General features: G+C 42.1%; 1 protein-coding gene across 1 annotated transcript in view; it reads left to right on the top strand.

Moving 5' to 3' along the window:
- The window catches only part of DNAH7 (dynein axonemal heavy chain 7), a 250,612-nt gene that overhangs the window by 205,420 nt on the left and 19,396 nt on the right, over window positions 1-25,796 (top strand). The window contains exons 55-60 of the mRNA XM_059393094.1: window positions 5,786-5,962; window positions 8,149-8,310; window positions 10,185-10,385; window positions 14,912-15,073; window positions 19,839-20,024; window positions 21,540-21,677. Coding sequence (XP_059249077.1) covers window positions 5,786-5,962; window positions 8,149-8,310; window positions 10,185-10,385; window positions 14,912-15,073; window positions 19,839-20,024; window positions 21,540-21,677 — 1,026 coding nt within the window. The remainder of the gene's footprint in view (window positions 1-5,785; window positions 5,963-8,148; window positions 8,311-10,184; window positions 10,386-14,911; window positions 15,074-19,838; window positions 20,025-21,539; window positions 21,678-25,796) is intronic.

Raw genomic sequence — 25,796 nt, 5'->3', positions numbered from 1 at the left:
AGCCGGCCGCGGTGACTCCAGTCCCCAGCAGGCCCTTCCAGTCCCGCCAGCTTGCATTTGCTTCTGTAACACTCACAGGGGAGGGGGAGGAGCCTTGGCGGGGGTGGGGGTGGGGGGAGCTAACCCCGTTTCCTTCGATGCTGTCATTTTTCAAGAAGTTTGCACATCATTAAAGCCACACTAAGTTAATAACAGAGGAGACTGCATTTTATAGTTTGATGTATTTTATGATTCTTCCTTTAATTTATGCTTCCCCAATTGCTTACAATCCACTTCTCTTACATGCTATAATCTCATTCTTATCCTCATTCGTTTGATGACATTGGTCAGCGGTGTTGGTGTTCGCACCAAGCAGATAGAGAAGAATTTTTGCCTTTTCAAATGCTGTCTTTATATGGAGCTCTTTGTTGGCCTGTGGAAAGCTAGTAGAATATCATCTTTAAGACATTCATCACTGCTGACTACAAAGGAAAATATCAATACTGTTCCTTTTAATTTCTTTAAATGATGAATAACCAATGCATCGGCTAACCTGTCATGTCAGCAAAGTTCAGTGCTCAGGGAGGGTCTCATCTGCATTATTTACTCTATTAAAACAAACAAACAAACTATTCATCTAAGTATAAAGACATCCACAGAGATATCCATAAACTCTGAAAAAATGTACATATTAGGTATGTTGAGAAAAAATTGAAAAAATATCCTAATTGTCCTCTGTTACGACTCAAGTAAAAGTAATACAAAATGATATCAAAACTTAACAAAGGGTTAACCTACTGAGCCACCAGTTCACAACTGGGAGTTGTTAGGGAATGTAAGGCAGTAATTCCATCCTACCAACAAAAAACCAGAACTTAGGTGGTGAAAGCAATTTATTTTTTTAAAGTTTTTACATGCGTCAGTGACAGGTGGGGCAGAGGCACTGTTTCCTCTGTCAGCCGCGGTCGACTCAGCGAACACATGCAGTTCTGGCCTGGCCGGTCACTGGGTTCTTCGCCAGAGCCCAAGTATCCATGAGGCATCGTGCCTAAAGCCCATGATACTTCTAGGTGTTAAAGAAAATGTTTTAATTCTGTTTAAAAACGGAAAATGTAATCCAGCCTGTATTAAGCTTGTAATTATACCAAAACAACGGCAAAATATAATTTTTGATATTTTTTCATGGGGAAACGGACGTACAAGGTGCCTGGGGCCTATGAAAGTCATAATGCTGGGACGCTTGCGAGGCTTAGTCGGTTGAGCATCTGCCTTCAGCTCCGCGATCGAGTCCCACATCGGGCTCCTTGCTCAGCTGGGGAGCCTGCTTCTCCCTTTGTCTGCCGCTCCCCTTGCTTGTGCGCGCGCTCTCTCTCTCTCTCTCTCTCTGACAATTAAATAAATAAAGTCTTAAAAAGAAAGAAAGAAAGACAGTCATAACACTGCCCGGCTCTTAGGTGTTGGAAGTAGTCACAATTGGTTAGGAATCGTAATTAAACTAATGAAACATTCTCTGCCGTGGTAGCCCTTTCAAAAACGAATCGCCACTGAAACTTTAGTATTAATCCTCAGAAGTTTTCCCTGCAAATATTAAATATGGAAGAATATGAAATATTTCACACTCTTGCCTAATACAGCTTCCTCATATAAAACCCTTTGTTAAAATTTTCAAAGGCTTTTACTTTGTTTCCTAAGCTCTATAGCCCATTCCACTAAGACAGCTCTGCATGTACCACCAACTTCTCCACTCATTATCTGAAAAAAACAAAGAAGCTTCTGTTCATGTTTTATGTTGTTTATTGCAGCCTTCATCTATAAATATCTTTTCCCCAGTTAAAAAAGTTGGCGTTGTAATCTGAAAATACGCTGAGCTAAAAGATCAAATATTACTTTCCCTGTTCATTCTCTTTTTAGAGTGTATTTGAAGGAGATGAGGAATTAGATAGTCACGCTGGGGCAGTTTTGTTTGTATGTTTTTCGTTTTATTTAGTTTTTATTTCTACTAACTTTCTCTTAAAGATTTTATGTAGTTGAGAGAGCGCGCGTGCATACACGCATCAGCAGGAGGAGGGCGACAGGCAGAAGCAGAGCAGGAAGCGGACTCCCCGCTGAGCAGCGAGCCTGATGTGGGACTTGATCCCAGGACCCTGAGATCATGACCTGAGCTGAAAACAGACCCTTAACCAACTGAGCCATCCAGGCACCCCGGTATTTTGTTTTTAAATCAACTTAGGTGAAACGTAGAATTTTATACTTTACATAGCTACTCTGTCCAATACTTTGGCCCCCCGTTTTATAACTTTGCCCTGTGTGTTTCCATATCTCCTTTGGAGTTTTCCTGGGGTAGGTGGGTAAGTGTAGACATTAATGCTATTCACTGACATTCCCAGTCCCCTCCCTTGCGCACACGAGGTGAAGGGCTCTGGCCATAAAACGTGAGAAGTGTCAGGGCAGGAACAATAAACCTCCAGCCTGAGACTCTCCCGGGCACTCCCCCCCGCCATCAGCATCGTGGATTCACATTTGATATTTCAGTGCCGTCAGCAGGCCAGGACCGGAGCCGGCCCAGCGAGCGAGTGTCGCCCGCACATGCACAGGACTTTGCAGGGAAGAGAAGGCAACTTTTTGTTGCATTAAGTCACCGAGATCTGGAAACGTTTGCTACTAGAGCATAAATCAAATTAACCCGGGGAATTAATGACCATTAGCTATGCGATCACACCTAGAATCCTTACAAGAGAAAGAATTCTTAGTATGCTCTTCTGTTACTGGCAATCTCAGACTTGTCAATCTTGCTGTCCCTGGGCACTCCGAGTTCTAGTGGGCAATTGTGGGTTTTGGAATCTGTGTTTATTTAAAAGGAATATAGGGGCTACTATACTTTTAAAAGAATGGTTTTCTGAAGTAACATGGCATTAGCGTGCTGGAGAAAGGAGCGATGCTCTCGGAGGCCACTGTTTGGGCTTCTGCTCTGTAGATTTTCATTTCTTGGCAATCTCTAAGTCGTGAGATACTCTCTCTATCCACCAGGGTCAGCAGTCCCTCCATCTCTAGTTCTCAGTAGCAATTATTTAGCAGCACAGGTTTTTTGCTCCCTTTCCCTGCTCTGTCCTCAAAACAAATTCCACCCAGTGGGAAGAAGCTACACCCCAGGTTCACCAGTGCTCTAGTTGGGAAAAATATAAAAGATGCTCTGTAAATCACCACAAGGAAAAATGAGATGGGCTCACACTTTTGTATAGAATTTAGTATTTTATAGTGCTTTATTGATAAAAGAAACATAACAGGGGAATAAATACTGTGGTGTGTAGTGTTTTGGGCCCATTTACAAAATGGAGAGTTTTCTGGCTACCATTCTCTCCTTCTGAACGATCAACAGAAAGCCAATTAATCAGCTTTCAATAAGAAACTTGTCAAATATAAGGGAATATGTTTCTCTGACCTCAGATAAATCCTCCAGGAATTTGCAATACACAGAAAACCATAAATGGAAGCCCACCAACTTCTTTCCTGCCTTTGGGAAGATGCCTGCTTAAATTGGTCTGTAATTTTTGTTACTGACAGATTTCATTTTACAGGCCTAATGCCAGCATAATCAGATTGCAGAAGCAAACCCAATTCTATTGCCTCGCAAACTGATTAGAAGCACAGCTTCATTTACCTTAGGAGTTACAGTTTGGTCTTGGGAGCAAGTAAGTCTTGCTCAGGTTAAAATTAAAAACAAAGCACTGAAATCTGTTTTCACTCCCTGTACCCCCCACGTGTGCACCCCTAACTTGGTCCTCCAGCCAGGTCTACACGTGCACAGTGGCTGACAGCAGCTTGAACCACTCACAAAAGAGAGGAGACGCTTACAACTCAAGCTTACTGAAAGGAAAGCCATGCACTTAAAAGCCTTGTGCTTTTGTTTGTAAAATTCTAGTTCCCAAGTCAGCCTTGGGAAGAGATGGTGGGGGGGGAAAAAAAAAGAGTTTCCTTTCCTTTTGGTAATTGCTGTTGTTTTTTAATATAATGAAAATAGACCAGCTATGGGGGAAAAGGAGAAAGGCAAGGACAAAGCCCTGGATAGAAGGGATATTTTTAGTTTTCTGCAATAAGCTTGACATCTGTGCATTCAAAATATCTGAAACGTGAAATAACTTACGTAGAAATGAAACTTTTGGTTGGTACAGGCGAATTATTATGCTGTGACTTTTGTTGAGAATTTCTATAATTAGAATCTCACCTTCACAAAAAGAGGCATCCCGAGTTTCTATCCATTCGGTGTCCCGTATGTGTTTATTGTGTGCGAAGAACTTCTGAGTCACGAGTGAGGCAGGTCCTTGCCGACACAGAGCTTACATACGTGTTATTCTTCTGTGCATTTTCTGTGCTCCAACGAACCTGGAAATGCTGGGGAGGGATTTAAACATCTGATTTTAGTCCAGATACTCCTCCAGTGTCTCTCAGTGTGTCACACACACTCACCCACATTGAGATTGACGCTGTTTCCGGCACCGTGATGGGTCCGTGATTTCGGCTCACAAACCTTGTGTGAATAGATGTTGGCGAGAACACACAGAGGCTGGAAATACTCATGACTTTATCCAGAGGAAACCAGCTTTCTGAGATACTTGGTGTTTGGAAACTGCTCTTGCAATTTGCTGCAAGTTCAGGAGAGGTGCCGGCTGGTGGGATTGACGACCTAATTCGGACTGTTGTGCGCATACATGAGGCCGTCTTGGGTAAGAGCAGGGAGCCAGTTAGAGTGATTCGAAAAATTCTTTGGGCTCCTGCCAGTCCATCACTCCTCTTCCTGGGATATGTTGTCTACATAATCTATTAAGCTAGACATAGGGATGCTGGTCTGTTAAACCTGTCTATCTTGCTTGTCTGGCTCACATCTGAGTCATGATTACCTTGGAGCCATTGTCCAGAGAGAAAAGGTGTAGAACCTTCATTAGAAAGAGGGAAGAAAAGGGGCACCTGGTCAGGCATCAGTTGGTCAGGCATCAGACCCTGGGTTGCAGCTCCAGTCATGATCTCGGGATGGTGAGATCAAGCCCTACATCGGGCTCCACATTCAGTGGGACTTCTGCTTGAAACTCTCCCTCTGCCCCTGCTCTCTCTCTCTCTTGTTCTTTCTCTATTTCTCTTAAATAAATCCTTTAAAAAGAGAGAGAGAAAGAGGGAAGGGGGTATTGGAGGCTCCACGTCAGCCACATTGATGAACAAAATTCCATTTTCACAATGAATACTCGGGAGGGGCTCCCACGCCACGGAGTTCTCCTCATCCTCACACATGATCGCGGAAAGCACACCGGTGTGGTGTCAGGAGCTTCCCACCGTACACTTTTAGGTATTTCTCAGGAGTATAAGTTGTTTCTTTTTCGGAGTACCTTTCTTTTTGCCTTCTTTTTGTTTCTTTTCCGAGCTATTTCAATTCTTTCTTGACGGTATAGTACTACATAAACTCACTCTCAAATTTCTACTTATGACTTGCGGTCTTTTAGAACATAGTATTTTAAACTTAAGTAAAGAGTTAAGGCTTCTTGTTTTCTTCATCCACTATGTGCTGAACACTCACTGAAGGGAAGAAGAATGCCTTTGAATTCTGTGTCACTAACTACTCCTCTCTTATTATTTAAATAATTTGTCCTTTTTTCCTATCTAAAAGACATTTATGTAAGTGATGTCTTTGACCCTCTGCTAACATTAACAAATAACTAAGCTAATGTAGTCCTTTGTTTTAAAATATCTTTGAATCTAAACTTTTAAATTTGTAAACAGTTTTGACTATTCTTTCAAATATATTCTCGTCCCTCTCTAGGTTATCCCAATGCTGCAAGAATTTATAATCAACAGATTGGGGCGCACATTCATTGAACCACCCCCCTTTGATTTGTCCAAGGCATTTGGAGATAGTAACTGCTGTTCACCACTGATTTTTGTGCTCTCTCCTGGAGCAGACCCCATGGCTGCCCTTCTAAAATTTGCCGACGACCAGGTACCTTAAAATAGATGAGCCTCTCTCATATAAAAGCGAATAAGTAAAGTATTTTCCAGGTGAATTTTTTAAAAACCAAACTTGCTTATCCTAAGTGGGGGGAGGGAAAGGTAAAAATTGTTCACTCACTTAGATCTTGAAAAACTCGGGGGTCCAGAAGTTGACAGAGTTTCAAGAAAATGATATTTAGATGGCAGCACTGACATTAAAATAATTTTCTCTGTTCAAATTATGAAAACTAGAACTTGGCCTGGGGGGGGGGCACTCACTTTTATTTTGGGGAGATAGAGGAACTTTGTGACATTGTGGCATCAGGGCAAGAGCTTGGATTGATTTAATAAATTTAAGTCTGAACAGTGACCCTGGGGATAACCTTCTCTGATCCTACCCCTTCTCCCAGTCTCTAAAGAGGAACTTTCTTGACTCTTCAGGACAATCATATATTACAGGTTAGAATACATTCTAATACTTATATATCAAGGCTTTAAAAATTATTCAAATGAATTTACTGTAAGTTTTCTTATATCATTCATCCTAGAATAAGAAAATCTTCATAAACAGGTGACTGGACATTTTTTAGTTGATTTTTTCCCCCTTTTGGTCTAACCAAAGTAACATTTTATGGGAAGTAGTACTGACATTTCTGAAAGCATCACCGCTGCTTTGATTGTTCTTTATATATACTGTTAGTTTTGCTAGACCTTGTTAGGCACATCTGTCTTTTAATTCTTAAAGCAGTCCTTTGAGGTCAGTAATGGCAACTCCATTTTATAGAGAGGGACACTAAAGCATGGAGAGGTCAAGTGGCTTCTTTAAGACTACAGAGCTAAGTGGTTAAAATACCCTTTATTAGGCCAATTTATTGTAATACTCTGTGCTTTTTTCATTGGGTATAATTCTCAGATACTTGGGGAGTGATAGTGGAACACGGCACTTCCCGCTGGTTGAAGACGGGCTGGACTGTGGCTGACACGGCTATAGGAGTGGGGGGCTGAGACCGTATACCAGGGGGCCATGTCAGGTAGGGCCTTCACAGGCTACACTGAGGGCCTCGAATACGATGGGATTATGGGGTAGGGTTTTAAGCAACAAAGTGAGTGCTCTGACCGATAGTTTATAAAGCTCATCCTAGCTGGAGTGAGGAGAATTTATTTGAGTGGCGCGAAGTGGAAGCAGGGTATTAGTTCAGGAGCTGCTGCTAAAAGGTCAGGAAGAGCAAGCATGGGAAGGACCAGAGTGGTGGTGGTGCGGAAGCTTGAATTCATTTTAGGTGGGATTCACCCTCTCCACATCAACATGACCTTTTCGATCCTTCGAGATCTTCCTAGCTCCTCTCCATTTTCCTTTCCACATCACACAGCGTGATTACCCTCCGGCCCCAGCGTAGGACGGCTCCGTGCATCTTCTTCACCTGCCACCCCCCCTTTTTCCAGAAACAGTAGTATCTGGCTCTGTTTTGTTTTCTGATGCTTCTACCTGCTAGTGTTGATGAGCTGTGGATGTTCAGAGAGCCTGAGACCCTCCTCTAGCACTGCTGCCATAATTCAAGGCCTCTTCCAAAGAGGCATTTTGAGGATGATGGCGCTAGAATAGAAGAGCTCAGGGAGTCACAGCCACGGTTTCCACAGGCCGCAGGTGACTCAGACTATGGCAGAAATGCATTCCAGGCAAACATTCCCACAGAATTCCTGTAAAAAAAACTTTTGAATGGGAATTAGGAGTTATTTTTTTATCTGAACTTTATGCAATAGCCAAATTAATTAAAATATTATTATTCAAAGATCCGGAGGAAACAGGACAAGTTCATCTATCTGTTCATAGTCTCCTTCTGGGCTCTGGATTTTAGGAGAAAAGCTGAATGACAGACAGGTCCTTTCATCTCATGTTTCCTCATGTTTAAAGTGCTCTTAATTTTTTTGCTTCTCCCTATCTCCACAATCAAAGACCCTACAGACTTTTCCAGTTATCACCATGACTGTTGCCAACATGAACTGACTTTCTTTTGATCTGAGTATTTATAAGTTTCTTAATCAGTACGAATGTTGTAGAGCTGCATGTTTAGACCTTTGAGGGATGTGCATAATTAAATTTTAGTATACTTAATGTTAACATTTCTTATAAAAATAATAGTGCTTCTTCTTTAAAAATGTGTTGTCAAATAACATCTTTACTATTCTTGTACACAGGGATACGGGGGATCAAAACTTAGCTCTCTATCTCTTGGTCAAGGCCAAGGGCCCATAGCTATGAGGATGGTAGAAAAAGCTATCAAAGAAGGAACATGGGTTGTTCTTCAGAATTGTCACCTTGCCACCTCTTGGATGCCAACCCTCGAGAAAGTTTGTGAGGTAAAAATGCAAGTTTATTTTTATTAGATTTTATTCCCCCTCATAACCAGTGATGTGCACGCCATCCAACTCCATGCCCGTCCTCTGGTTTGGAGGGTTGCAGGCTGGTGGCATGGCTGGATTACAGGACAGATGGGCTCACATGGGGGGTAGAGCACCAGGGGAAATCACGCAGTCAGCCCTTGTCCAGTCCCTCTCAGCAGGGACAAGGACTCCTGCAGTGAGCTGGCGATACAGAGGAGCTGGGGCAGTGGTGTTGTTTTGTTCTCTGTTCTATTTCCAGCACCTTCAATCGTGCCTGGCCCACACAGACAATCTGCAACTATTTCCTGAATGAGTAATGAGTATTGCTTCACTGCTTAAAACTTTTCCTTTGCACACAAGGCAAAGTGGAAAGCCTCATCGTGGCTGACAGCACGCTTCCTGTTGACCTTTGCTACCATCTTCTATGACTCCTGTGCTCTCACCATTTTGGACTTCTTTCGTTTTCATTGGTATAGCACACTTTTCCAAGAATATAGGCCATCATGGGGTGCCTGGGTGGCTCAGTTGGCTAAGCAAGCATCTGACTCTTGGTTTGGGCTCAGGTCATGACCTCAGGGTCGTGAGGTAGAGCCCCACGTTGTGCTCCACACTCAGCAGGGAGTCTGCTTGAGAGTCTCTCTCCCTCTCACTCTGCCCCTTCCCCTGCTCACTCTCTCTCCCACTCCCTCTCTCACAAATAAATAAATCAGAAAGAAAAAGAATATAGGTCATCATAACGCTATTTCTGTCTGAAAAATGATCCTATTATTTGCCTTACAGACATCTTCCCACCCTTCAGGTGTCACGTCAAAGGTTTTATATTTGTGCTATTTCCTCATGGCTCCCCCCTCTCTAGGCCATTCTCATGACCTGTTGAACTGTGTCACAGATACCCACCGGAGAGGCATATAGGAGAGAAGAGCTCTCCATCCTAACGGATGGCACACTTAGCCCCAAATTCCCATGAGTCGTGTTGTTTAAGTCACCGGCCATCGGGCATCTTGTAGGAGAGAAACCCTGTGCCCTCGCTCTCCACTATGGTAACTAAGAAAGTGGGCACCTTTGCATCCTAATTCACCCTCGTTCCTTTACCACATGAGTGTTCAAGAAGTGCTTTACTGATAAAGAATTGAAATTTTAAAAAAAAGAGAGAGAGAGAGAGAGATACTGGTGACGTGGACAATTGGGGGAAGTAGAAATAGGGCGTGGGACTGGCCCGGAAGAGGAGAAAGGGCCTGTGGTGATCACTCCTTGCCTATGCAGCCTTCAAGACAGTGCTAAGTGCGTATTCTGCCATCCTCCCTAGCGCAGACCTGAATATCCCCTAAGGAAACTACAGCCAAGAGTGATGTGTTCTAATGCTTCACCTTTCAAAATGCTCTCTCTCTCTCCTTTTCATCTCTGCTTGGTTTACTATTGACTTCTGTTTCTCATTCTCACATCACAACCCGGCTACTATTCTTTGCAAGAAGAATGGATTATTCTTCATCTGGCTCTCGGGCAGAGAATTATAGCTATAAATATTTCAGCAACATCAGTTACGATATAAGGTTTTTTTGGAATGTCTTAGTCTCTACTGTGGCCAGCTCTAAATTATGTAATACCTTTGTGAACTGTATAGCCCTGTGATTTAAATTTATCGAGAAGCATGGCAACACACTGGGCCTTCTCAATGAAGAATGTTGTTTCGGGGACAGAATCCAGTTTTAAGACTCGTGCCTTCGATTGCAGCAGTAGGTTCTCTTTTGTAGAAATGCCTCCTCCCACTCCAAGCCATCCCGTGCACATACGATCCGGAGATTTCCCTTGGATTTCACGTACCCATTCATGTCTAATTTCCTTTTTTGCAGGAGTTAAGCCCAGAATCCACACATCCAGATTTCCGTATTTGGCTGACAAGTTACCCATCACCAAACTTCCCCGTGTCTGTCCTGCAGAATGGCGTGAAAATGACCAATGAAGCACCGAAAGGTTTACGAGCTAATATCATTCGATCATACCTCATGGACCCGATCTCTGACCCAGAGTTCTTTGGCAGCTGCAAAAAGCCTGTTAGTAATGGCTAAGTCTTGTTACCTCAGCCCTGCGAAGGCTTCAAGTGGCCCCTGGTGATCACGGATGTGTGTGGCTGAATAAAACTACAAATTAAATAGGCCTCCTGCCCCGCAGTGCCGTTGGTTTTGATTACTGATTATTGACTATGCTGAAGTCAATTGTATTAATATTTTATTTTAATTTTACCACCAGCCTCATTTCTGCTCAGCTGAGATCTTCTGGGGTGTCATTAATAATGTAGCTTTCTATTTAGAAAGTCAGCTGTAAGCCATTCCCAGTACGAATCTGCAAGGTTGGAGAATCTTGTTTCAGGATATTAACTGAGCCCTCTGCTATTTGGAGCCATATCTTTAAATTAAAACATAAAAATATTTCCTCCATATAACTATAATGAGAGCCAAAATGATTTTACTCCTTGATTGATGGGACTCATAAGGGTCTTTTTTAGCGTTCCCAGGCAAGCAGGGAAACCACCCACTGCTTTCATGATTAGAATTCTGTGTGTGAGTGTCTGTGACCTAAAATGGTTTCACAGCGTTTTACCATAATTAAAAATGGAAGAGTTTCTTTTTAAGAGGGGTTATGAACCTTGGTAAGTTTTGCCATTAAACAGCTCATGCTTTTGATATCGGGATATGTTTAAGCACACATCCAAAGAAAACGTTAAAAATAAAGAAGGACTTTGATTAAACAAAAGTCTTAGGTCCTGAAAGAGAGTGAGCACCTATGTTTTAACCCAAGTCCAATGTCATCCTGCTCTTCTAAGACCCGCTGTCTGAGTAGCTTTGGCACTGATTGGGACCAGACAGAGTGGCTTCCGCGCAGGGAGGTGGTGAGGGCCTGTCCGCATGTGACAGGCTGCACAGAAGCCCCTTGGCAACATTTCACTCCCTTTCTTCTAGATCTGAAGGTCTCTCCATGGAAGTCACACATCCTGGAAGTCTGGGCATTTAAGAAACACAATTGAATCCAAAAGCCCAATCTCCTCAAAAGCCAAAAGATTACATCATCCTTGTCGTTTTGACTTCTTACTGGGAAATAATTTAAAACTTTCAGAGAAGTGGCGAGGATAAAAGTAGGATGAAGAACAGTCCTATGCCCTTTACCCCAATTCACCTCCTGTTAACACATAGCTTTGGTGGGTAAGGTAGATATGCCACAACCCTTCACCCCTAAATAAATACTTTGAGGTCTATTTCTTAAGAATAGCGATATTATCTTACTGTGGTGTCGTTATTGGTTTAGTGGATTTGGCAAGGACTCACTGTCTAGGTTCCTGTGTCCCATATTTGTCCATTGACTCAATCACGTCCTCTAGGGCACCTTCCCTGCTCACTGCAGGTTGGTTTAGGGTTAGAATGACCTTTAGTTGCCATGTCTCTTTGCTTCCTTTAATCTGGAACATTGCCTCTGCCTTTCTTTGGCTTTGAGGATATGAACCTTTCTGAAGAATTCATCTCCTCTTGTTTTTTTTTTTGTTTTTGTTTTTGTTTTTTTAACAGAACATTTCTCCTTTGGCACTTGTCAGGTATTTCTTCACAATTAGATTCAAGTTACACATTTTTAGCCAAAATAGGACATTGGTGAAATTGTGTCCTCAGACTGTCCCATCGGGAGGTACACAATATCCATGTCTCCCTCACTACTGATACGAATTTTGATCACCCAGAAAAAGTGGCATCTTTCTGATTTCTTCAGTGTGTGGTCACAGCTTTGCCCCTGGCAACTAATCATCAGTCTCTGGGGACACATTTTCAAGCCACGCCAATGGCTTGCACCCCCGGCCCAGCTTTAGCGTCAGTGGAGTACCTTGCCTGATGTAGTAATTTCCTGTGATATTTCCAACTCCAGCTCCACCCGTATTTGACACCTGCCGCTCTCGATTGCAACAGCCCTCCCACCTCCCCCTTTCCGTATGTGTTGTTGTACGGACTCACAAATTCCTTGCTTTTTCTCCCAGCGATTTACAGGTCATTACCATCCTTAAGTCTTTGGCTCAAATTGTCCCCAGTTTGGTCAGCAGAGCACCTGCGAGCCGGCCCCTCTGTACTAGGTCCCATCATTTATTACTATTATAGTTGCTGCTGCTGTTGTTGTTGTTATCGTGTTACTTAGGCTTCTTACTTTTTTAGCACAAGGTGCTGCAGGCTGATCTGTCATTCAACCCTGGAACCAGCCACAGAACCAAGGTCTTCTGTGGAGTCCTTGTTCTAGAGACCTAGATCTGGGTTCTAGACGAGCTCAGTACTACTGCCTTGTTTTTGGCTCTTGGTCCTTTCAGGGCAGAAAACTTATATGCACGTACTCTCACACACATACACGCACATACAAATACATACACACCTATACGTGCCTAAGATAAGGACATGCACACGTACGTTCTCATTCCCACACTTCAGAGGTGAGAATTTGTAACAGGATATCTGACTTCCACCGGATCACCCAGGGCTCAGTCTTACTTTCCCTCATTCCATATGTGCAGGTCCCTTCTCCTACACTGGGCACCGGGCTCTCTCATCATCGGCGCGTTGACCGATTTGCTCTGTTCTGCAGCATATATAAAATAGTTCTAAGGGGCGCCTGGGTGGCTCAGTCGATTTCAACTCGGGGTCCATCTCCAGGTTCTGAGTTCAAGCTCCACACTTGTTGTGGAGCCTACTTTGAAATGAAATGAAACGAAATGAAACGAAGTAAAATAGTTCCCAAACCCACAGAGCACCTGTCACCTCGCTTTTCCCTACCTCTGTGGTTAAACTGATGCTATTTTGTCTTGTCTCCACTCCCCCTTTCAGTTTACTCCACAGGGGACATTTCCATCTGCTCTTGGATAAACCTTTGGGCAACATCATGACTCTTCTGGTTACTGTCACATAATGACATGACTTGTGGTCATTTTAACTTCGAAGCCAGCCTTGATTCAGAAATCAGAAAGTGTAGTGTAGTATGTTAATTATACTTAGCTTTTACGTAAAATGTAGGCTTTGATTCTCCAGAAACGTCGCTAGGACTTGTGGTCCGTGGGCTTCGTGCGGTTGCGAGACTAGGCCAGAGTCGGGGTCCCTCTTTCTGTGACGCGCTGGCAGGCGGCTGCTCAGCCCGGCCGCTCGGTCTGGATACGCGCAGCCCCGGGGCAGGGGGAAGGCGCATTCTGGGCCCGGGCTGCGATGGCCTGGGGCTCTCTGGACTTGGCAGGGGTTTAAAGCTGAATTTTTCTCTTGTGACTTTTCTCGTGGGTTCTGCTTGGGCTCCCCTTCTGGACTCCTCCGACCGTGACTCCATTACTCCTTCAGCGGGCCGCTCCGGACCCCCGTCTGCTGGGGGTCGGGTCATTCACTTCATACAGGCTCCTATGCAGGGATTTTCTCACCCCAAGATGCAAGTCCTCTTGACCAAAAAATGTTTCAAAGGACCCCTGGCTGACTTTCTTTTTCCTCTTTCTTTTCCTTTTTTTTTTTTTTTTTTTTTTTTAAATAGAGAAAGAGGAAGGGGAGAAAGGGAGAGAGGGGGGGGGGGGGAGAGAGAGAGAATCTTACGCCGGCGCCACATCCAGCACAGAGCCCAGCGCAGGGCTCAATCTCACAACCCTGAGGTCATGACCTGAAGGGAAGTCAAGGTTCAGACACTTACCGGAATGAGCCGGCCGGGGGCGCCCGGGGCTGACTTTCTTAACCCAACTCCCCGTGCGCTCCTTGGGCTGGGCACTGGCTTGGCCCGCCATCGGAGCGGGACTCCGGTTCCCTCTCCCAGTCCACTAGCCTGCAGCCTTCACGGCTCCGCTCTGGCAGGCAGAAGTGTTGTACTTCTCCCTCTGGCCTAGCAGAGAATGTGCATCAGCTCTCTGACGGACCCCACTGATTCCTTCTCACTGGCTTGGACTAAGACGACCCCCTGTGCTGCTTTCTCCCTTGGGGATGGGGGCCAGAGGGCTCCCAGCACAGCCACCTTGCTCTTGCCAAGGAAATAGTCACAAATCCTCTCTCAAACTCTTTTGTGACCACTTTAGAGCATTCTCGTGGAGGGTGCGTTGCACGTTCTGATTGCTGATTCAAAGCTGGCTTTGCCGTTCAAAGTAACTGTAAGACTTCTTATTACATAAGAGCAACTTGGGAAGTCATGAGGCTGTAAAGTTTTAATCTGAAAGTCCTTCTTGTAGAGCTGCTTAATTGGTTTAAACTGTCTCCTTTGAAATTTCTCCGTGGTGGTCTGGAACCACGCATTGGAATTCATTCTTCTTGCCTCATTATGCTTTGGTTGGAACCGCCAACAGCCTATCAGGTCACACTAAACAGACAAGCTCTCTGTGCTCTCTAAAAACCTGGTATCCATAGCTGTGTGTGTCTACTGAACATGTGTATGAATGGACATATTTTTGCCTCAATAGCCTGTAGAAATAGTGAATTCTGTGTTGGTGTACTTTGGGATGGATATATTTGAAACAAAAAGTTACTTTCAGTTTAAAAAATGGTGAGTATAATGTAATGTTAGGAGGGAAATGATGTGGTGCCATTTCTTTTCACTACAGGAGGAATTCAAGAAATTACTTTACGGCCTCTGTTTCTTTCATGCTTTGGTACAAGAGAGGCGGAAATTTGGACCCCTGGGGTGGAATATTCCTTATGAGTTCAACGAGACTGACCTAAGAATCAGTGTACAGCAACTCCACATGTTCCTGAACCAGTATGAGGTATCGTAAAAACCACAGCGAGGACATGACTTATTTTGTTCCTTATCACATTGTGTTTGTATAGTGAGCAGGGACTTCCGGTTAATTTCTACTCTTATAAAATGAATAATGAATAATTCTCAACAGCATCTTAAGTAATACTTTGTTATAACAGGATATCATAACTGCTATTGTAGGTGGTTAGGACACTGGTTTGTCTATTAGGAACCTATATTTTATCATTTCTGTTTGACACATTAATGTGTGGGAATCTAAGAAGTGAGTGTATTATACTTATTTTGAAAGGTGTTGGGAAGACCATAAATCAACCGGGCTCTGAAATGAAAAATGTAGCCCAAGAGAAGGAAGTGAGCACAAACCAGAGATTTACTTTCTTAAAGTGTGAAGAGAGACCTGAGAACATCTGAAATTTAAAAGGAAGGCCTTGTAGCGCAAGAAAAGAACTAAGGATTGACTGTTGGTGACCACCCAATGTCAGTGGTTGGAGAGCAGGTCAAGAAGTAGGGGACATTTTGGAAAAACAACAGAATGAGGAACGATTATCTTAAGGAATACTCTTGCCAGGACCCATTTTCAAGTCTCTTCCTGCAGCAGAGTAATAGAACTCCCACCCAACCTCAAGCTAGAAATCTGGGAGTCACTGACACTCAGTTACTCCTTATCCTTCCCGAGCCACACCTACTACCCTCTCCTCCCCTCCCTGCTCGAGCCCGTGTCCGACACCGGAGGGCCCTCTCTTCCTCGGTTTTGCTGTCCTCAATTTCAGGCCCCTGCAGTCAGGGGCAGTCTGGGAGCAGAGGCTCTTCCTTCTGACATATTGCCAGAAGGTCAGTCGTACCTAATGCTACGTCGCGATGCCCGTGTCATTCCTCCCGCTTCTCTCATCACGGAGACATTTTATCCTCTCGCTTCATTACAAGAAGGGTGGGTACAGTGCGCTAAGATATTTGGAGAGAGACCACGCTCGCTTGCATTTTATGACAATAGATTGTTGTCGTTGTTCTATTTCATGATTAGTTACTATGTTATCCTTGTTAACCTGTTACTGTGCCCGACTCATAAACTCTGTCATAGGCTTGTGCACATGGGCAGCCCAGCTCTCGGAGGTGTCTGGCATCCACTGGGGAACTTGGAGCGCATCTCCTGCGGACAAGTGGGGACTGCTGTGTCACTCTCCCACAATCCCCTGCTTTGCTCTCACTATGATGCGCTGTTCACATCTCCGAGCCTCCTCATATATTTTCCTTCTACTTCAAGTGCCTGTTCCTGTGCGCCATCTTTGTTCGCCTTGGCGAGTCGTTCTTGAACAACCGTCTCAGACTCAGGACCAAGTGTGCCTCCTCTTGGCACACTTCTACGTGCATTAGGTCGTGTGTCCTTTGTCCAGCACTGTGCTGAGAATCCTTATTGCTGTAGGTGAACATGGATGAAAGCAGGAGATGATTCCAGATTTTTGGTCTTTTATGATCTACTTGCCTATCATCCATTACCCTTCCCCTAACATACTCTGGCTCAGTAGCCAGAAACATGGGTGCCCTGGCCCCACTTCGCTCGGGAAGTCTTGACAGAGCTGCTGATGCATGCCTGACGCTGCGAATGACAAATTTTGGTGCTGAGCAGAACACATTCTTTCAGATTATGAGCCCTAGACTATATGGTGATTTTGATTTGTTTACTCTTGTATACTTAGTGCCTAAATATGTATAGGAGGTAGATGACTCAGTGTCTGTCTTATGAATGAATCATGATGAGTGGAAAGATCTTCAAGCTCTCAATAAGAATGGCATCAATACCACATGTAGGATTCGGCATTGTAATTGCAGCATTTAACAGGAACAGGACAGAGGGCGGTGAGGGAGCGGATAGAGTAAATGGGTGATGGGTACTGGGTATTATATGTAACACCAGCGTTACCCAGTGATGAGCACTGGGTGTTATATGTAAGAGATGAATCAGTAAATTCTACGCCTAAAACCAATACTACACTATATGTTAACTAACTAGAATTCAAAAGAAAAATAAAGAGAAAAAATAAAATGAATAGGAGATAGAAGTATTCAATAAATTATGATAGGATTATTGATTATTTGCTATTAGAAAAAAAACAAGTTAGATTATTTGTACTATGTAATTCCTGTTGGGTTAAAGAAAGGACATAGGAAAAATTAAGCTGGAAAAGAAGAAAATAATAGTAGATAGATATAATCTGCTTGGCAGATGGACAGTGGCTTTCTTTTGCTTGTGTTGGTAGGGGTGTGTGTGTGTGTGTGTGTGTGTGTGTGTGTGTGTGTTTAAGGCCCACCCCTCCCTCTCACTCTACTTTTACTCCAAAGCAACCAATTTCATAGCTTAGGACATATCTGTGCAGAAGTTTTCCTATATGCATATAAGTCATACATACATAAGCACAATATACACACAAGTTTTTTTCTGAAAAACATAATCGTATTCACACAGTCATTTTCAGCTTGCTCTTTTCATTCTGCATATATTGTGGACAACTTCCAAAGTAGACAGAGATCTTTGCTTAATGGCTGCTTACGCAGCATTCCCCCTTTGCTCACCGTTAGGATTCTATTTCCTTTTTAGTTTTTGCTAATAAGCAATGCAAAACTGACTGACTCTGTGTACACCCTTGCATACAAGTTGCTGACTTCCGGCTTTGCTTCCACGTATACTCCCTCCATCTATGGTCTCAAACTTCATCCCCGAGGGCCCAGCAGCAAGCTGCCAGGATTTCTGCAACCCCAGCCAGCATCCCTGGGCCCCTGGGAGAATGCACTCCCCAGTGTGATCGGCTGGTTGCGATCAAGCTGCTGAGAGAAAGAACATCTTACCATCAGTTCTGCGGCAGGTTGGCAGGTTTAACCCTTTGTACGTGATCAAACACGTCCCCCTCTCCTCTTTCCTCTGCATCAGGAGGCCCTCCCAGAGGCCAGCTGGTTCACCTTTGGTCTACCTCATATACTGCCTACTCTCTTTGCCAGTGAGTTTTCTTGCTATGATTCATTTTTATGAGGTTAACAAGGCAAGTCCAGGCAGTGCGTGCATCTGATCAAACTCCCATCACATTTGAAGTTGGAAGAACAGAAACATGCTGGAGTTCGTCCTGATTCTGTTTGTTTCTCCACAAAGTCTTGTGGAAAAACGGTCACTGATACAAGTTCTCCTAAATTCTCTGCCTTTTATTCTAGTTCTAACAAATAACAAGTCTTATCACTTCCAACTCATGACTCAGTAAATTTCCCCTGGATATAGAGATTACTAAAAATAAAAAATATTTTTAAAATATTTTTAAAAATTTAAAAATGTACATGGAGTTAAACAATGTTATTGTTTAACCATTGGGTTTTTTTCCCCGAAGTGATAATGTTCAGTTTTGTTGAGAGCAATGAGACATAGAATGCTCTGAATTGCTGGTGGATATTTAAGTATTTATGCTGATGATAAAACACATTACAATATGAACAATTAATACTTTTGCACTCATAAACATTTAAAAATTCTTCATATCAGAGATTATAATAAAAAAGCAAACTAAGGGGAAAAAATATTTCCAAAAATTTGATTAAAAAGGATAATGTCAAACAGTTTATGTATACTATGCATATATAGTATATATAATATGTAACATATATTATATATTATAATACATATATAATAAATCTATTAAAACTTTAATTGAAAAAAATGGGTAGGCTAGTTCACAGAACACATGTTATTAAACATGAAAAAACTATAAATTCCACTAAGAAAGCAAATTAACGCAATATTACTTATCTTTGGTCAAACAAATTAGCAAACATTTTAAAACTGATTCCTACATTTACTATAGCCTTTCAGAAAAGCAGTTTGGTGGGCCGCCTGGGTGGCTCACTCAGTTAAGTGTCTGACTCTTGATCTCAGCTCAGGTCTTGGTCTCAGAGTATGAGTTCAAGCCTCACATTGGGTCCCATGCTGGGCATGGAGCCTTCTTAAAAAAAAAGAAAAAGTAGCTTAGTGACATTAATCAATTGCTTTTTATAAACTCCTGTATCTTTGACATAGTATTTTTCTTTTCAAGAATCAAAGAATCATTAGAAATTTTAAGAAATGTATATTTAATGAAACGTAATTTAACACAGCAGTTAATGAGGAGTGACTGAAGTGTTCAATATTAGAAGATAGTTTTTAAAATGTTTTTTTTTTGTTTCAAGTTTTAAAATTCTAGTTAGTAAACATGTAGTGTGATACTGGTTTCAGGAGTTCGTCACTTACATATAACATCCAGCTCTCACCCCAAGTGCCCCCCTTAAGCCCATTTCCCATCTAGCCCCTCCCCCACCTCCCTCCCTGCATTAACCCTCCGTTTGTTCTCTCATTAAGAGTCTCTTATGGTCTGCTTCCCTCTCTCAGTTTTTTCCCCTTCCCCCATGTTCCTCTGTTGCTGAAATTATTAAAATATTTTAAAAGAGTATTTCATGAAATGGTAAAAGACATCTTACAATCTGAGCTTTGGTAAAAAAATCATATGCAAAATTGCCTGTACAGGGATTCCAATTGTCCAACCCAGAGGGATATAAAAACCGCAGGAAATTTATCCTGATTATCTCTGAATTATATTGGGTTTGTGTTAAATGGCAGTCGGCAAGGTCCGTGTTTCAGGGGTGGGATTCTGGTCCCGCTCACTCTGCGTCCGGCACGTAGCAGGTGCCACAGCTCTGCGGGGCTCTGCACGCGGCTGGAAACTCCCCGCTGGTGGAGTGACTCGAGCTCTGGGTTCCAGGAACTGCCGTACGAGGCTCTGCGGTACATGACAGGGGAGTGCAACTACGGAGGCCGCGTGACCGACGACTGGGACCGGCGCACGCTGCACAGCATTCTGAACAAATTCTTCAACAAAGAGTTAGTCCAAAACCCAAGCTATAAATTCGACTCAAGCGGCATCTATTTCGTTCCTCCTTCTGGCGATGTAAGTACGCCCTTCCAGAAAACGAAAAGCAGTAAAACCTGAAATTCCTCTGATAAAATGGTGACTGTTTTCCCCCCAGAGGCCTCATTTTTTTGGTTAACCATCATGTGTGCTTTTTCCAGCCTTCTTGAAACAAACCTCATGCATATGTAGGTAGTGGTTTGCTGTTTGCTCTAATGTGAGGACTTTCAGAAACGCCACTCGCCCAAGAAGATCTTTCTTAGTGACCTGAAATTCTATCGTCATGAATCTGACCCTTTGATAAAAAGACATTGTCCCCAGTTAAAATGGAAATACACACGAGAAGGGTTACAAAATTATGTTAACAAGAATAGTTAATATCTTGATCATGCTTACTTATTTACAAAGCAGTACAGTAATTATCTCACTAGAGCATCCAATTAACATCGGTTTTATTACTCAGCCCTTTTTACAAATGAGAAAGCGGATTGACTGAAGTTAAATGACTTGCCCAAGGCCACACGTATAGAAAGGGGAAGAGAGTTACAGAACCATCTACTGCCAAGAGTCCATTTCCTTCTGCTCCTGTTTCCAGGGCTGCCTAGTGGAAGATGCGGTATCTGCCTTCACATGATCACACAGTAGGCGCCCAGGGACCCCCAGGACTCTTTAATTGGTTCTCATTTTATCCCAAAAAGTCAGAAGGGCATGTATTGAAAGTTAAACCTATGACCACATACATCAGAGGCACATACCATAACCACATAGGCCATTAGGGTTAATGCTAGCTGAGAGCAGATGTCAAAGGGATGAGGAGAAGATCAGAGCCTCGGTCACTAGACAAGGGGACGAGGCCCACATGTGGAACCAGGGGTATCAGGATTTCACGTGAGAAAAAGGCGAGATGAAGTCAGGTGTATGGAACATGACCCATGTTGAGAAACCGTCAGTGACCAGGCCCCCAGCCCCACCCACCATATGTGTCTATAAGTGTTGGTATGACTGTGTGCGCCTGAAGAAAGGTTTGCAATTTTGACAGAAGTCCATGTAAATAAAATATAGAATGTGTGTGCATATGCATAAAAAGAAATGTTAATGGTGATTATCTCAGGTTAATAAGCATGTGGGTAATGTTTACTTTTCTGAATTACATGGATTTATCACACAAGGAAATAGAAAAATCAGAGTAAAGAGAAAAAAATTATTTTTATTGCAATCAATGAAGAACAATCATCAGTAAATGTGGCACAGAAAAATTTCTCTGGAAGAAATTGTCTAAATAAGGTGGCCGGGATATGCCTCTCTCCATTTTAAAATCCATTCCAATTGAATGGGACATTTTATTTTTTTCTTCCTAAATGTTTCCTTTTTTTTTTTTTTTTTTTTTTTTTTAACTTTGGACCAGGTTGAAAGAAAATGAAAGCATTTGGTGTCCAGTTCCACAGGCTCATCCACCCAATAACTCGAGTACTGGAAATTTTCTCTTCTCAGAGAGAAAGTTCTACAGGATAATTGATTTCTAACCTCCTGACTCTCTGGTATTCATCTTTGCAGCACAAGAGCTACATCGAATACACAAAGACTCTGCCGCTGAACCCTGCCCCAGAAATCTTTGGGATGAACGCCAACGCCGATATCACCAAAGATCAGTCGGAAACTCAACTGCTGTTTGATAACATTCTCCTCACCCAGGTATGCGCTCGAGCAGGAACCACTTCTGCGGCTGGAAGGGAGTCTGCCCGAGCAGCGTGGGCCATCTGTTCCAGCGGAGAACCATTTTAAGGAAAAGATGAAAATTCCTATGTACCTTAAATATGAATTTAAACATGAAGTATACGCGCATATGGTTCGGGTTGGCTTTTTCTTTTTCCCCATCAGCCTTTTGACTGGGAAAGAATCGTTGAGTATCATTTAGCTGCTAGGAGTTCCATTTCGCCTTTCTTACAGAAACCGTGCTCAAGTGCATCGTATTTTCTTTTTTCTTCCAAGTTTTTATTTCAATTCAGGTTAGGTAACGTATAGTGTAGTATTGGTTTTAGTAGAATTTAGTGATTCACCACTAAAACACCCAGTGCTTATCACAAGTGCCTCCTTAATACCCATCACTCATCTAGCCCATCCCCCGCCGCCCCCAACAACCCTTCCTTCATTCTCTATGGTTAAGAGTTTCTTATGGGTTGCCTGCCTGTCTGTTTTCATCTTATTTTATTTTTCCTTCCCTAAGTTCATCCATATTGTTTCATAAATGCCACACAGGAGTGAAATCCTATGGCATTTGTCTTTCTGTGACCGACTTATTTCACTCAGCCTGGTACCCTATAGCTCCACCTACGACATGGCAAATGGCAAGATTTCATTCTTTTTGATGGTTGAGAAATATTCCTGTGTGCGTGTGTACATATATGTGTGCACATATGTATAAACACACCACATCTCCTTTATCTATGCGTCACGTAACAGATACTTGGGCCCTTTCCATAGTTCGCTGCTGTCAATAGTGCTGCTATAAACATCAGGGTGCCTGTGCTCTCTTCAAATCTGTACTTCTCTATACTTTAGGTAGATACTCTTAGTGAAATTGCTGGGTGATAGGGTAGCTCTATTTTTGACTTTTTGAGGAACCTCCATGCTGTTTCCCAGAGTGGCTGCACTTAGTTTCTGTCCCCACCAGTAGTGCAAGAGTGTTCCTTTTCTCCACATCCTCACCAACATTTGTTTTTTCCTGAGTTGTTCATTTTAGTCATTCTGACTGGTGTGAGGTGGTATCTCATTGTCATTTTGATTTGTATTTCCCCAATGATGAGTGATATTTAGCAACTTTTCATGTGTCTATTAGCCATCTGGATGTCTTCTTTGGAAAAATGTCTATTGATGTCTTCTGCCCATTTCTTAAGTGGATTATTGTTTTTTGGGTATTGAGTGTGATAAGTTCTTTATAGCTTTTGGATCATACTCTTTATCAGATATGCCATTTGCAAATATCTTCTCCTATTCTATAGGCTGTCTTTTACTTTTGCGTATTGTTTCCTTCACTGTGCAGAAGAGTTTCATCTTGATGAAGTCCCAGTAGTTCATTTTTGGTTTTGTTTCCCTTGCCTCAGGTAACATGTCTAGTAAGAAGGTGCTATGGCCAAGGTCAAAGAGGTTGCTGCCTGTGTTCTTTAGGACTTTGATATTTCCTGTCTCACATTTAGGTCTTTCATCCATTTTGAATTTATTTTTGCATGTGGTGTAAAAAAGTAGCCCAGTTTCCTTCTTATGCTTGTCATTGTCCATGTTTCCCCATAACCATTTGTTGAAAAATTGTCTTTTTTCCACTGGATATTCTTTCCTGCTTTGTCAAAGATTACTTGGCCATATAGCTGCAGGTCCACTTCTGGATTCTTTTCTGTTCCATTGATCCACATGCCTGTTTTTGTGCCAGTACCATACTGTCTTGATGATGACAGCTTTGTAATAGAGCTTGAAGTACGGAATTGTGATGCCACCATCTTTGGGTTTGTTGGGTTTTTTGTTTTTTGTTTTTTGTTTTTCAACATTCCTCTGGCTATCTGGGGTCTTTCTGGTTCCATACAAATTTTTGGATTGTTTGTTCTAGCTCTGTAAAGCTGGTGGTATTTTGATAGGGATTGCATTGAATGTGTAAATTCTTTGGGTAGTATAGACATTCTAACAATATTTGTTTTTCTAATCCATGAGCATGGGATGTTTTTCCATTTCTTTATGTCATCTTCAATTTCTTTCATATGTGTTCTATAGTTTTCAGAGTATAGATCTTTTACTGTTTTAGTCAGGTTTATTTCTAGGTATCTTATGGTTTTTGGTGCAATTGTAAATGGGATCGACACCTTGACTTCTCTTTCTGCTGCTTCATTATTGTTGTAGAGAAATGCAACATATCTGTATGTTGATTTTATATCCTACAGCTTGGCTGAATTCATATATTATTTCTAACAATGTTTTGGTGGAGTCTTTTGGGTTTTCTACATAGAGTATCATGTCATGTGCAAATAGTGAAAGTTTGGCTTCTTCCTTGCTGATGTTTTAAATTTCTTTTTGCTGCCTGATTGCTGAGGCTAAGATGTCCAGTACTATGTTGAACAACAGTGGGCATCCCTGTCATGTTCCTGACCTTAGGAGAAAAGTCTCAGTTTTTCCCCATTGAGGATGATATTAACTATGGGTCTTTTTTTTTTCTTTCTTTCTTTCTTTTTTTTTTTTTTTTTTAACAGAGAGAGATCCCAAGTAGGCAGAGAGGCAGACCCAGAGAGAGAAAGGGAAGAAGGCTCCCCACTAAGCAGCGAGCCTAATGTGGGGCCGGATCCCAGGACCCTGAGACCATGACCTGAGCCAAAGGCAGAGGCTTTAACCCACTAAGCCACCCGGGCACCCCAACTATGGGTCTTTTATATATGGCCTTTATGATATTCAGCTTTATTCCTTCTATCCCTACTTTCTTGAAGTTTTTTTTCAAGAAAGGTACTATATATTGTCAAATGTTTTTTCTGCATCTGTTGAGAGAATGATGGTTCTTATCCTTTCTTTTATAAATGTGGTGTATCATGTTGATTGATTTGTGAATATTGAGCCACTGCTGCAGTCCAGGAAAAAAATCCCACTTGATTGTGGTGAACAATTCTTTTAACATCCTGTTGGATTCAATTTGCTAGTATCTTGTTGGGAATTTTTGCATCCATGTTCATCAGGGATATTGGTCTGAAATTTTCCTTTTTTAAAAATGTTTTGGTAGAGTTTTAATATTTGACAAATTTAATATTATTAAATTTAATATTAAATTAAATATTAATATTTAATATTTGACCCAAAAGTAGAGTTTTAATATTTGACAAAATGTGCAAAGAAACAAATGCATAAACACATTATTGCTACATTAAGGCAATATGAAAAGTATACTCGGAAATCTCAGTAAAGTGAGAGTGTAGGTTTCTAGCTTTCACTGAGCTAGAAAGAACTTACAGAAAGAAAAAGAGAGAGGAAACGGACTGGGAGCAGTGAAGGGAAAACTCTCAAACAGACTCCATGCTGAGTACAGAGACGGACACATAGCTCGATCTCACAACCTTGAGATCATGACTTGAGACCAAATCAAGCATCAGATGCTTAACTGACTGAGCCACCCAGGGGCCCTCTAATTCTCCTTTTTAGTAGGGTGCTCTGTCTGGCTTTGGAGTCAAGATAATTCTGGCCTCATAGAATGAGTTTAGAGGTTTTCCTTCCATTTCTATTTTTTGGAACAGTTTGAGAAGATTAAGTGTTAACTCTTCTTTAAATGTTTGGTAGAATTCCCCTGGGAAGCCATCTACCATGGACTCCTGTTTCTTGGGAGATATTTGATGACTAATTCAATTTCTTTGATGGTCATTGGTCTGTTGAAATTTTCTGTTTCTTTCTGCTTCAGTTTTGGTAGCTTATATTTTTATAGGAATTTATTTATTTCTTCCAGATGGCCCAATTCATTGTCATATAATTGCTCGTAATATACTCTGATAATTGTTTGTGTTTCTGTAGTGTTGGTTGTGATCTTTCCCTCTCTTTAGTGATTATTTATTTGGGTCCTTTCTTTTTTCTTTTTGATAAATCTGGCCAGGTTATCAATTTTGTTAATTCTTTTAAAGAGCCAGCTCCTAGTTTTGTTGATCTGTTCTGCTGTTCTTTTTTTAATTTCTGTATCCCTTATTTCTGCTCTAATCTTTTATCATTCCCATTTTTCTGCTGGTTTTAGGCTTTATTTGCTATTCTTTTTCTAGATCCTCTAGGTGTAAGGTTAGATTGTGTATTTGAGATTTTTCT

Source organism: Mustela nigripes, chromosome 3 (genome assembly GCF_022355385.1).
Source record: "Mustela nigripes isolate SB6536 chromosome 3, MUSNIG.SB6536, whole genome shotgun sequence".
NCBI classification, from domain to species: domain Eukaryota; kingdom Metazoa; phylum Chordata; class Mammalia; order Carnivora; family Mustelidae; genus Mustela; species Mustela nigripes.
The sequence above is the reverse complement of the archived record's forward strand: the minus strand, read 5'-3'. Positions and strand labels throughout refer to the sequence as shown.